The sequence below is a fragment of the Elephas maximus genome, chromosome 3 (genome assembly GCF_024166365.1).
Source record: "Elephas maximus indicus isolate mEleMax1 chromosome 3, mEleMax1 primary haplotype, whole genome shotgun sequence".
In the NCBI taxonomy this organism is placed as follows: domain Eukaryota; kingdom Metazoa; phylum Chordata; class Mammalia; order Proboscidea; family Elephantidae; genus Elephas; species Elephas maximus.
This window is the reverse complement of record NC_064821.1, coordinates 28454982-28467208: the sequence shown is the minus strand read 5'-3', so window position 1 is coordinate 28467208 and position 12227 is coordinate 28454982. Positions and strand designations below refer to the sequence as shown.

Sequence of the window (12227 nt, the reverse complement as noted above, 5' to 3'; positions counted from 1 at the left end):
TCAGATGTACCGGGCTTCAGATGGTGAGAAATCCAAGGGGAGAAAGTTAAGCAGGAAGGAGGCGTGGGAGTGCTGGGGAGTGCAGGGGAGTCAGAGAAGTCTGCACTGAGAAGATGGCATTTGAGCAAAGATCTGACAGAAATGAAAGAGGGTGTCTGGGTTGTATCTGGGGAAGAGCATGCTGTGCAGAGAGAGCAGCCAGTGCAAAGACCCTGAGGCTGGACCATGCCTGGCATGTTGGAGGAATAGCGAGGAGGCCAGTGTGGCTGGAGCAGAGTGAGCTAGGGGAAGAGTGGAAGGAGGTACAGGCAGGGAGGTGGGGAATGGGCAGATCCTCAAAGCCCACTGGCTTTGAGAACTCATTAGAATTCAAGGGCAGGAAGGAGGCAGGAGTCAGGGAACTGCGAGCCAGTCACACCTCCAGAGATGGCCACTGTGTATCCCTGCATTGCAGTGAGGGCTGGGACAACCAGGGCACCCCTCCTGGAGGAGGCAGCACAGGAGCTGGGTCTTTAAGGACCTGCTTTCCAGTCCCTGTCGTGCTATCAAAAGGAGCCCTGGTGGTGCGGTAGTTAAGTGCTCGGCTGCTAACCAAGAGGTCGGTTGTTCAAACCCACCAGTTGCTCTGCGGGAGAGAGACGTGGCAGTCTGCCTCCATACAGATTACAGCCTTGGAAACTATATGGGGAAGTTCTACTCTGTCATACAGTGTCACTATGAGTTGGAATTGACTCGATGGCAAGGACAGGGTGTCTTTTATTGATAATCATATTGATGATAAAAACAATAGTGACTTCTCCCTTAATAATAATGCCTGACAATCAAAAAAACAGGCAGTTGCTGTCAAGTTGATTTTAACTCATGGTGACCTCATGTGTGTCAGAGTAGAATTTTGCTCCATAGGGCTTTTAATGGCTGACTTATTTATTTAAATTGGATTGTGCTTTAGGTGAAAGTTTATAGCACAAGTTAGTTTCTCACTCAAAAATTTATACGCAAATTATTTTGTGACATTGGTTGAAGTCCCCACATTGTGTCAGCACTCCCCCACTTTCCTTTTCTACCCCGGGTTCCTTGGGTCCATTCGTCCCATGTTCTTGTCCCCTCCTGCCTTCTTGTCTTTGCTTTTGGGCAGGTGTTGCCCATTTGATCTCATATACTTGATTGAATTGAGAAGCAGGTTCCTCACGTGTGTTATTGTTTGTGTCATAGGCCTGTGTAATCTTTGGCTGAAAGGTGGACTTTGGGAGCAGCTTCAGTTTTGAGACAGCTGGGTATCTGGGGGCCATAGTCTCAGGGGTTCCTCCAGTCTCTGTCAGACCAGTAAGTCTGGTCTTTTTTTGTGAATTTGAATTTTGTTCTACATTTTTTCTACCACTCTGTCCAGGACCCTTATTGTGATCCCTCAATGGCTGATTTTTTAGAAGCAGATCTCCAGGCCTTTCTTCTTAGGCACTTCCAGGTGGACTTGAACCACCAACCTTCCAGTTAGCAGCTGAGCGTGTTAACTTTTTGCACCACCCAGAGACTGATACTCACATACTTGATAAGTCTGATCCGTATCCTAAGCACTTTGCATAATTCATTTCATTCAGCAGCCCCAGTGGCAGGCACTATTTGATCCCCATTTTACAGATGAGGAAACAGAGCCCCTTAAAGCCAAGGAAGTTGCCCAAGAGCTGATTCCCTCCCAGCTGTCTGCTCCAGAAACCTGAGCCTGGGCCCCCCATCACCCCAGCCTCCCCGTGCTGGCCCCGCATCATCTTTTCTTTCCGCCTTCAAACACTGCGCCCATTTCTAGACTGAGGCTCAGAGAGGTTAAGCTGCTTGCCCCACATCCCCCAGCCAGGCCCCCAGCCCAGGCCCCTGACCAGCCCTTCCGCATTGTCCCCACAGCTTCAAAGACTGCATCCCACGTTCCTTCCGGAGCCAGATCCAGCAGCACAACGCGCTGACGCGACTGCGCCTGCGTAGCATCTTCCACAAGTTCCTGCGAGCCTTCCAGCCCAGCCATCTCTCCCAGCAGCTCGTCATGGTCAAGTACCTGGCCACGCTCGAGCGGCTGGCGCCCTGCTTTGCCACTGAGCACATACCGGTATGCCACCTGGAGCTGCCGGCCCAGGCTGAGGGGAAGCTGTGCTACATCCAGGACCACGGGCAGGCCACTCTGGACCCCGGAAAGGAGTCTGCCCTGGGACCCCCAACCCACGAGGTGCTGGTGACAGGCACCGGGGGCATTCAGTGGCGGCCGGTACAGGCAGAGGTGAGCAGGGCACTCATCCACTCTGGGGGTCCAGGTGGGCGGGGGGGTGGTCTCCTGCCTTCCATGGCACACATGCGTATGTGTCTAAGTGTGCAAATGTGTTTGTGTAAAGTGTGGCTGTCTTCCCCATGTAGCTCCAGGAAACTGGTTTCTAGGGGTGTGTCTGCCTGTCCCCTGGTTTCTAGGGGTATGTCTGTCTGTCCCTTGGGGTCTGTTTCTTGGGGGATCACTGATTTCTGGGGTCTGTACCTCTGGAGAGTCCCTTTGTGGCTCTGGGGACCAGGCATCTGGGAGGGAGCTAGGATTCATCTCTCTGCTCTCCCTGAGGTTCTGGCTTCTCAAATGTATATCTTCTGGGGGTGGGTCCCCTGACCTGCCTGTGCCATAGGGGCTGGGTCAGTAGGGCGATGCCTGAGGAGGTCCCCAGCCTTTGGCTCCCACCTGTCCTGTGGGGAACGTGCAGGGGAAGGAAGGCACAGCCTGCTCCTTCTATCGGCCCACATGCTGGGCTTCCAGGGCTCTGGTGGCAGCGGCAGTGGCAGCAGGAATCCTCAAGCCAACCTTTCTGGGAAGAAAGCCCAGGCTCAGGAGGTGGACCTCCAGCCAGCGAGCAGGCCAAAGGGGCTGCCCTGGGCCTCTTTCTGTGACTTCCAGGACATCAGCCACCTGGTAGTGAAGGAGCACCATGTCAGCGTCTACTGTCAGGACAACAAGTGCCTGGTAGGGCCCGGGGCTGGGGCCAGGCCGGGCCAGCTGGGGTCTGGGACACCCGCCTGATGTCCCCCTGCCTGCAGGAGCTGACTCTGCCCTGCCGGGCCACGGCCCTGTCCTTCGTGTCACTGGTGGATGGCTATTTCCGCCTGACGGTTGACTCAAGCCACTACCTGTGCCATGAGGTGGCTCCCCCACGGCTGGTGATGAGTATCCAGGATGGGATCCACGGACCTTTGCTGTGAGTGCCGGGCAGGTCAGGACAGGGCAGGTTGGACAGCGAACGAGACTGTGAGCTGTAGGGACTTGTGTGACTTGAATGTGGTATATGCATGCATGTGTGTGCATTACTTTTCACTGTACGTGTGCCTGCTTACATATCTCAGCTGTGTACATATGGGTCCACATGTTCACACCTGTGTGTGTCCCATCGTGTGAATGCTTGTGTGTATGCCTGTACGTGTGTGCATACATGTGCTTGAGTGTATGCATATGTTGTGTGCACATGTGCACGTATGAGTGCATATTGCACGTGTGTGCATCTGTGTGTACACATGAGTATGTGTGTGCACGTGTGTGTGTGCTTGTATGTCTGTGCATGTGCACACAACAGGGGTATGGGCAGTTGAGCCATCATGAGTGTGTTTGGGACTGTCATTGTACGTACATGTCTGGATGTATAACAGCTGTTTTGTGTGCAGCTGAAACAGAAATCCCACAGGTGGGTGGCTTTAAGCAACAGAAAGTTATCCTCTCACTGCTCTGGAGGCTAAAAGTCCAAATCAGGGTGTTGGCCATGTCAATTCCTTCCTTGTTGGTAGCCTGTGGTCTTCCTTGGTTCTGTGGCTTGTAGGTGATCTTCATATGGTGTCTGTCTTCCCCTGTATGTGTGTTTGTGTCCCTTCTGCTCTTTTTATAACTGAGAAGTGATTACATTTAGGACCCACCCTACTGGGTATGATCAAATTAACGTACACAGAAATCCCTATTTCCAAACAGGATCAGAGTTATAGGTATAGCAGACAGGATTTCAGTACATTATTTGGAGAGGACACAATTTAATCCATAACACTGCTCTAGTGGCTGTAATTGACATCGTCATAGCATGTTTTTGTATGGGCCAGGGTGGGTGATTTTGGGAGGACTACGTGTAGAAGTGGAAACCCTGGTAGTGTAGTGGTTAAGTGCTACAGCTGCTAACCAAAAGGTCAGCCGTTCAAATCTACCAGGTGCTCCTTGGAAACTCTCTGGAGCAGTTCTACTCTGTCCTGTAGGGTCTCTGTGAGTTGGAATCGACTTGATGGCAGTGGGTTTGGTTTGGTTTTATGTGTAGGAGTAGCACAATTGCCAGTGGCCACTCAGATGTCTGTGTGGGTACTTAGGTCTGTGCTGGTTTGTCTTCTTTGACAATTTGTATGTTATCTCTGAGCAACTCTGACTCGTGTGACTGAGTGTTAAGTGCTTATGTGGTCGTCAGGTACGCATGTGGCTGTCCTGCATGCCACTGGGTTAGGATTTGTAAAGATCAGCTTGTCTGGTGGTTGGCCCTGTGCTTAGGTGTCCCTTCTCCTAGCTAGGACACTGGGACCCTGCCCCTGGAGGTGTCTAAGGAGGTCTCGACCCTAGTCCTATACCAGGGGGCGAGCGAAATGCCATTTCACTTTGTAAGGCCTGTGGCTTTGTCTGTTGTCATGGCTGGGTGTGTGCTGCTGGTACAGGTGTCTGGGGCCACGTCACTGTGTGAGCTACTGCATGTATAGCTGTCTGGGCCCTTGTGGCTGTCTTAACCTTGTGCGTGCCTATTTGTGTGGTGATTGTCATCTGAGTCTGTGATGTCAGTGCCCCTGTGTGGCCATTCTACACTGTGTAAGCAGCTCTATCTGTGTGTCTTAGCTGTCTAGTGCTGTTATAACAGCAATACCACAAGTGGATGGCTTTAGCAAACAGAAATTTATTCTCTGACAGTCTGGGAGGCTCAAAGTCTGAATTTAGAGTGCCAACTCCAAGGGAAGGCATTTTCTTTATGTCACCTCTGGGGGAGGGTCTTCATCATCAGTTTTCCCCTGGACTAGGAGCTTCTCAGCGCAGGGACCTTCGGTCCAAAGGACACACTATTCTCCTGACTCTTGTTTCTTGGTGGTATGAGGTACCCCTGTCTCTCTGCTTGCTTGTGTCTTTTATGTCTCACAAGAGATTGATTTAAAATACAGCCTAATCTTGTAGATTGAGTCCTGCCTCATTAACATAACTGCCACTAATTCCACCACATTAACATCATAGAACCATGATTTACAACACATAGGAAAATCACATCAGATGACAAATGGTGGACAGTCACACAATACTGGGAATCATGGCCTCGCCAAGCTGACACACATTTTGGGGGGGACACAATTCAATCTATAACACTGTGGTTGTTGTCCTTTGGATGTGTGACTGACTACCGATTGTGTGTCATCCTGTGAGCGGCTGTGGCTGTGGCCATGTGTATACATCTGGCATCTGTGTCACTGAGTCTGATGGGTATTTTCCTGTCTTAGTGTGTCACTGTGTGAGCAGCTGTGTCTGACAGCTGTGATGATCGGGCATGTGCCTGTGTCTGTGTGAGGGACCATGTCTGTGACAATTGCTATGTTTGGATGTGTGTGTGTCCAGGGTCACTGTCACCATGTGAGCGGCTGTCTGACATTTGTCCCAGCTGGGTGTGTGCCCCTCTGTGTGTCCTTGTCGCCAGGTGTGGGTCTTGCAGTGGCCCTGGGGGCCTGATGGTGCCCCTTTGCCCACCCCTCAGGGATCCATTTGTGCTGGCCAAGCTCCAGCCCGAGGACGGTCACTACCTCATCCATTGGAGTAGCAGCCACCTCTACCGCCTTATCCTCACCGTGGCCCAGCGTGACCAGGTGGGCCTGGGCAGCCCCAGGTTGGGGCAGGTGCACTCACTGCCTGGATCCTTGCTCACCAAGACCCCTGTCACCCCCACTCCACTCCCAGGCACAAGGCTCACGGAGCTTGCGCTTACGGAAGTTCACCATCGAGCAGCAGGCTGGGACCTTTACACTGGAGGGCTGGGACCGGTCCTTTCCCAGTGTAGGGGCACTACGGGCCGCCCTGCAGGACTGCTCACTGCGTGTTGGGGATGACTGCTTCTCCCTGCGGCGCTGCTGCCTGCCACTGTCAAGAGGTGCCTGAGGGGGCCAGAGGGTAGGGGTGGGATCTCCCACCGTGGGAGCCCCCAGTGACTCAGCCCTCACCCCCAGAGCTCTCCAACCTCATCATCATGCGGGGGCCTGCGGCCAGCACCAGGCCACTCAACCTCAGCCAGCTCAGCTTCCACCGGGTCTGCCGGGAGGAGATCACCCAGGTGTGTGCGTCGGGAGGTGGGGTGCGCCTGTGCCTGGGAGCATGGGGTGCTGGCAGCTCAGCAGCTAGCTGTTGTCACGGTGACGTTTTCTGTGCTCCCCCAGCTGTCCCACTTGGGCCAGGGCACGAGGACCAATGTGTATGAGGGCCTCCTGCGTGTGAAGGGCAGGGACTCTGAGGAGGACAAGGAGGAAGGCGGGGACCCCCTCTCACCCAGTAGGGGCAGCGGGCAGGAGCTCCGAGTGGTGCTCAAGGTGCTGGACCCCAGTCACCATGACATCACCCTGGTGAGTAAGCGTGGCTGGGCCCTGGTGTCTGTGGAGTGGGGTCAGGGTTGGCGGCCACCTTACCTGTTCCGTCTCCACAGGCCTTCTACGAGATTGCCAGCCTCATGAGCCAGGTCTCCCACGTGCACCTGGCCTTTGTGCATGGCATCTGTGTACATGGTTCCGAGAGTGAGTGCCCCCTGCCCCTGCTTATAGGCCAGCTCCCACTTATACCCAGTCCCTGGCCTGTCCCCCGACCCCTAATGGCACCCTGACCCCTTACCACCCCAACCTTCAACCTGCACCCCCTCCCCTGGCTATACCTGAACCCTCGACCTGTACCCCTTCCCCTGGCTACACCCCAGCCCTCCACCTGCACCTTCCCCTGGCTACACCCCAACCCTCCACCTGTACCCCCTCCCCTGGCTACACCCCAACCCTCCACCTGTACCCCCTCCCCTGGCTACACCCCAACCCTCCACCTGTACCCCCTCCCCTGGCTACACCCCAACCCTCCACCTGCACCCTCTCCCGTAGCTATACCTGAACCCTTGACTTGCACCCCTTACCCTGGCTACACCCCAACCCTCAACTTGCGTCCCTTCCCCTGGCTACACTTGAACTCCCAAATTAGACCCCAGCTCCTGACTACACCTTGACCTTTGCCAGCACCCCAGGCCTCACTGTACCCTGACCCTACACCCTGGTTACACCATGAGTGCTAACTCCATTTCAGTCTCCATCTACCACCCAAAACCCTCTACAACCCAGCCCCTATCTTTCCTCTGACTTCATTAGCACTGACTCTGTGTGACCCAGCCCTGGTGTGCACCCTGATCCCCTAGACCTCAGCCCTGCAATTCAACCCTGCTCAGAGCCCACTCTACCTCTACCCCTACTGCGTGTCCCTTAAAATCCCTGTACTATCCACTCCCAGCCCTGCCAGTATAACTTCATATGTTCTCTCTCTCCTGCTTTCCAGTCCAACACCAGGCCTACCCCTGACCTCCACCCTCACCCTCCACCGACCTACACCCAACCCCGGTTCCCAGCCTATTACCACTAACACTCACCTCCTCCAGGCCCCAGCCCCACCCTTCCCTAAGTGCCATCACACCCCTCTGCTCCCTGCACCCACCTCAGCCCATGCTCCACCCTGCATTTCTCTGCTTCTCCAGAACCTCCTCAAACACACTCCCAAACCAGACCAAACCCCGCCTGACCTCTGCTCCAACACCCTTGGTCCCAGCCTACAGCCTCTCCTGCCTTGGAGGGCGGGTGCCAGGGGGTGGTCTGGGTCTTTGTAGACATCCTGGTGACGGAATATGTGGAGCATGGGCCCTTGGATGTGTGGCTGCGGCGGGAGAGAGGCCACGTGCCTGTGGCCTGGAAGGTGGCAGTGGCCCAGCAGCTGGCCAGCGCCCTCAGCTACCTGGTTTGTGGCCTGTGGGTAGGCCTGGGTTGATGGGGGAGGGCCAGGGCGGCTTTGGTGTTGGGGTGGGGAGGCCTGAGTCCACACGTAGACCCTGGGAGATCTTGGCCGTGGCCACGACCTCCCCAGCTCCCATTGCCTTCAGGAGAACACCTAGCTCCTCAGCCTGGCGTCCTGGGCCCTGTGGCACTTTCTCTTGCCATTCGTCCCCCACCCCTCCTCCTCAGTCACCCCCATTTTTGAGCTGCTACTCCTGCACTCAGTGTTTACTGAGCACCCCCGGGCCCTGGGGACACCACAGGCAGCAAAACCAAAATCTTTGACCTGCCAGTAGCCATTTTAGTTGGGGAAGGACCAACAAGAAGCAATAAGTATGTTACATGATATGTTAGAAAGTAGTAAGAATAATGCCAAAAAGGGAGGATAAGGAGTTGCTTCAGTTTAGGGAAAAGCTGAAGTTCGAAGCAGGCAGGGCAGGGAAGGCCTCCCCAGGGCCACCTGAAGGTGGTGAGGAAGGAGCCCTGAGGGCATCTGGGGGAAGCACTTCTGGCAGAGGGAACAGCCAGGGCCGTGGCCCTGGGGAAAGAGCTGCCTGGCATGGGGGTGAGAACAGCAGTGGGGTCCTCCAGCCTTTTGTACCCAGCCAAGAGCCCTGGCCACCAGCTCTGTAACCAGTGCTACTTAGCTGCAATGACAATGTACTGGTATTCTGATAATGACAGTGAATGTCTTTGCCATCCAGCTATCCCATAGGGGCCACATGGGGTGGGGACTGGAGGTGGGGTCTGCTGCCCTCCCTCTGTCCCAGTGACCCTGCCCCTCTCCTGCCCACCCAGGAGGACAAGAACCTGGCTCATGGCAATGTGTGTGGCAGGAACATTCTGTTGGCCCGGCCGGGCCTGGCAGAGGGCACCAGCCCTTTCATCAAGCTGAGTGACCCCGGCGTGGGCCTGGGCACCCTCTCCAGGGAGGGTGAGGACCTGGGTGGGCCAGGGTACAGGGGTGGGCCTCCCCTATGCTCCACACCCTCAGTGACCTCTGACCCTGACCCTCAGAGCGGGTGGAGCGGATCCCCTGGATGGCCCCTGAGTGCCTACCCGGTGGGGCCAACAGCCTGAGCACCGCGGCCGACAAGTGGGGCTTCGGTGCCACCCTCCTGGAGATCTGCTTTGACGGTGAGGCCCCCCTGCAGGGCCGCAGCCCTTCTGAGGTATGTCCAGGGGACCCCCAGCCTCCCTACAAAGAAGGCTGGGCACCTGTGAAGAGTGAGGAGGGCAGAGTCCTCTTGTTCTGCAGCTCTGGGCCTCAGGTAATGCTCTGTCTATTGGGGGTAACTGTCATCCCAACCACACACGGTGGTTGTGGGGCTTAGGAGCAGTGCCTGACGCCCAGAAAGGCAGTCAGGGACAGGCTGCAGGGCAGGAGTGAATGGGGCTATGATGGGGAAGACACAGCTGTGGGGGGGGGCCCAGAGGATGCCCCTGACCCAGCCTGAGAGTTCTAGCAAGGCTGCCAGAGAAGATGTCGTGGAAGTTCAGGATTGTCCTGTGAGTGGAGCAGGAGGGGCAGCCTAGGCAGAGGGCACAGCCTGTGCTGAGGCTCTGGGGCATCCAGGGAGCTGCAGTTTGCAGGGGCTTCCTGGGGGTAGAGGGATGAGGGGTCAGGAGCAGAGGTAGGGGGAAGCTGCAGCATGGCGGAGTCAGCTGGACTTGGGTTCAACTCCTAGCTCTGTGGGCATGGGCAAGTCCTCTCCTCATTGCCGAGCCTCAGTAGCCTCATCTGTAGAATGGGAATGACAAGGGCACAGACCTGGCCAGTCCAGCCTTGCTGCTTTGGGGTTGACTCTGTCCCATGGGGAAGGGGACCCAGTCCAGGGACAAGGCACTGACTCCTGAGGTTCCCTCCCCCACAGAAGGAGCGTTTCTACCAGAAGCAGCATCAGCTGCCTGAGCCTTCGTACCCAGAGCTAGCCACCCTCACCAGCCAGTGCCTGACCTACGAGCCAGCCCAGCGGCCGTCCTTCCGCATAATCCTGCGCGACCTCACTCGGCTGCAGCCCCACAGTGAGCGCCACCCCAGATCTAGGGCCCTGGGAGGAGGGCCCCTGGGGCTGGGATCCCTGCTGAGGCCCTGCAGTGAACCAAGGTGTCCCAGCTCAAGGGGTGTGCCCTGTGCTAGTTCACTCAAGGACCAGCAGCTGCTGCGAGCCCTCCTGAATGTTTTGCTTGGAGGGAGAGAGAGAATTTCTTCAGGGGAATTAGATCCTCCCAGTTTTTGTTCTTTTTTTGTCTTGATGAAAAGCTGGTGTCCTCACCAAATTTCAGAACATCCCAGGTGTCGGTTTTGATGCAGCCAACCCTGTGCATTTGGGATAGGAAATGGAATTTTCCCAAACCCGTTGCAGTTGATTCAGACTCATAGCGACCCCAGAGGACAGAGTAGAACTACCCCATGGAGTTTCCAAGGAGGGCCTGGTGGGTTCCAACTGCTGACCATTTGGTTAGCAGCTGTAGCACTTAACTAGTACGCCACCAGGGTTTCCTGGAATTTTCCTGCTGTTGCCAAAAAAAGGGTTTCCTTAGCTCTGGGATAGGATGCTGGGGGAACAGTTGCTCACTTCTTGTACCCCCCAAAAAGTGGGCCTGCCAGAAAAGGGCCAGGCTTGGCCTTGTCCTCTGCGGTTTTTTTTTCTAGATCTTGTTGACGTTTCTGCTGTGAGCCCGGACTTGCCAGCGTCAGACCCCACGGTTTTCCACAAGCGCTATTTGAAAAAGATCCGGGAGCTGGGCGAGGTGAGGGCCGGGCCTGCAAGCCGGGGGCGGGGCCTGAGCTGCCGGAAGTCCACCTGGTGGGGCAGGAGTTGGGGATTCCCTAAGGAAAGTCGTCCTGCCTTGGAGGAGGTTCTCGGCAGATGTGGGCGAGGCTTGATCTAGAAACTTCTCAGCTTCCAGGGAGGCCCAGGGGAATTGCAGGGAAGGTCTAGATCTCAAGAAACCCATCAACCGGAGTAGGTTGGACCTGTTGTTAGATGCTGTCGAGTGGATTCCGACCCAACTGCTCCATAGGGTTTCCTAGGCTGTAATCTTTACGGAGCAGATTGCCAGGGCTTTTTCCACGAGTGGCCGGTGGGTTTGAACCGCCTACCTCTCAGCAGCTGAGCACTTATAACCTTTGTGTCACCAGGGCTGTTTAGGTGTGACCTAGGGCTTTGCAAAACATACCTGCTGAGGGACGGGGTCTGGGAGGCAGGGGCGTAGCTTTTCTGGATGGGTCTGATCCTTCTGCATGCTCCGGCCAGGGTCACTTTGGCAAGGTCAGCTTGTACTGCTATGACCCAACTAACGATGGCACTGGTGAGATGGTAGCCGTAAAGTCCCTGAAGGCAGGCTGCGGCCCCCAGCTTCGTTCGGGCTGGAAGCGTGAGATCGACATTCTGCGCAGGCTCTATCACGAACACATCGTCAAGTACAAGGGTTGCTGCGAGGACCCAGGTGGGCGGACCGGCGGGCCGCCCTGGCCAATTGGAGCCTCCCAACTCTAGGCTGAGTCATGGTGGGCGGGGCGGGCTGCCTCCTTGCCACCTGGAGGGCCCTGGGTCTTTGTGGCTCTTCCTTGTATGTGGTCGCGGTCTGGAATGGGCAGAGGTCCGTCCCAGCTGTGGGCAGAGCCAGGTGTACACGGACTTGGCCTGTCCTCCCCACCTTGGGCAGTGCTTGCGAGCCCAGAGATGGCCGAGCACAGCTTGGGTGGGCGGGGTGGCCCCTCCTCTACTTGTCCCCACGGGTGCTCCTCTCCGTGGCAGGCGAGAAGTCGGTGCAGCTGGTCATGGAGTACGTCCCCCTGGGTAGCCTCCGAGACTACCTGCCCCGGCACAGTGTGGGGCTGGCCCAGCTACTGCTCTTCGCCCAGCAGATCTGCGAGGTGGGCCCGCCCCTCCCCTGCCCCGAAGTGGTCCCTTTCTGTTCACTCATCAGCCTCGTCTCTGCTCTTTCGGCTTGGGCTCTGTTTCTTGAGCTGATACCTCCAGGACCCCATCCATTCTTCCTTTCACTTGGCCACTCTCCCAACACGCCTAGTCTTGCCAGGACTGGCCTCACCAATTTGGCCACGCCCAGCAGGCCTGGTCCCTCCCAATTCACCCATCCAGTCCCAGCATCCCCACCTCGCCCCCGCCCCAGCTTCCCTGCTCTGCCTC

The 12227-nt window shown here is 56.3% G+C and overlaps 1 protein-coding gene across 8 annotated transcripts in view; it reads left to right on the top strand.

Moving 5' to 3' along the window:
• TYK2 (tyrosine kinase 2) overlaps positions 1 to 12227 on the top strand; it is a 31546-nt gene that overhangs the window by 10904 nt on the left and 8415 nt on the right. For 5 of the 8 annotated variants that reach the window (XM_049876837.1, XM_049876838.1, XM_049876836.1 and 2 more), the window contains 15 exons: positions 1897 to 2263; positions 2780 to 2983; positions 3058 to 3215; positions 5766 to 5874; positions 5966 to 6155; positions 6232 to 6335; positions 6439 to 6621; positions 6702 to 6789; positions 7908 to 8050; positions 8869 to 9004; positions 9088 to 9242; positions 9945 to 10095; positions 10727 to 10824; positions 11331 to 11523; positions 11835 to 11953. In XM_049876837.1, the coding sequence (XP_049732794.1) occupies positions 1897 to 2263; positions 2780 to 2983; positions 3058 to 3215; positions 5766 to 5874; positions 5966 to 6155; positions 6232 to 6335; positions 6439 to 6621; positions 6702 to 6789; positions 7908 to 8050; positions 8869 to 9004; positions 9088 to 9242; positions 9945 to 10095; positions 10727 to 10824; positions 11331 to 11523; positions 11835 to 11953 (2398 nt within the window). The remainder of the gene's footprint in view (positions 1 to 1896; positions 2264 to 2779; positions 2984 to 3057; positions 3216 to 5765; positions 5875 to 5965; positions 6156 to 6231; positions 6336 to 6438; positions 6622 to 6701; positions 6790 to 7907; positions 8051 to 8868; positions 9005 to 9087; positions 9243 to 9944; positions 10096 to 10726; positions 10825 to 11330; positions 11524 to 11834; positions 11954 to 12227) is intronic. The other 3 variants (XM_049876839.1, XM_049876842.1, XM_049876843.1) reach the window with 2 other exon arrangements.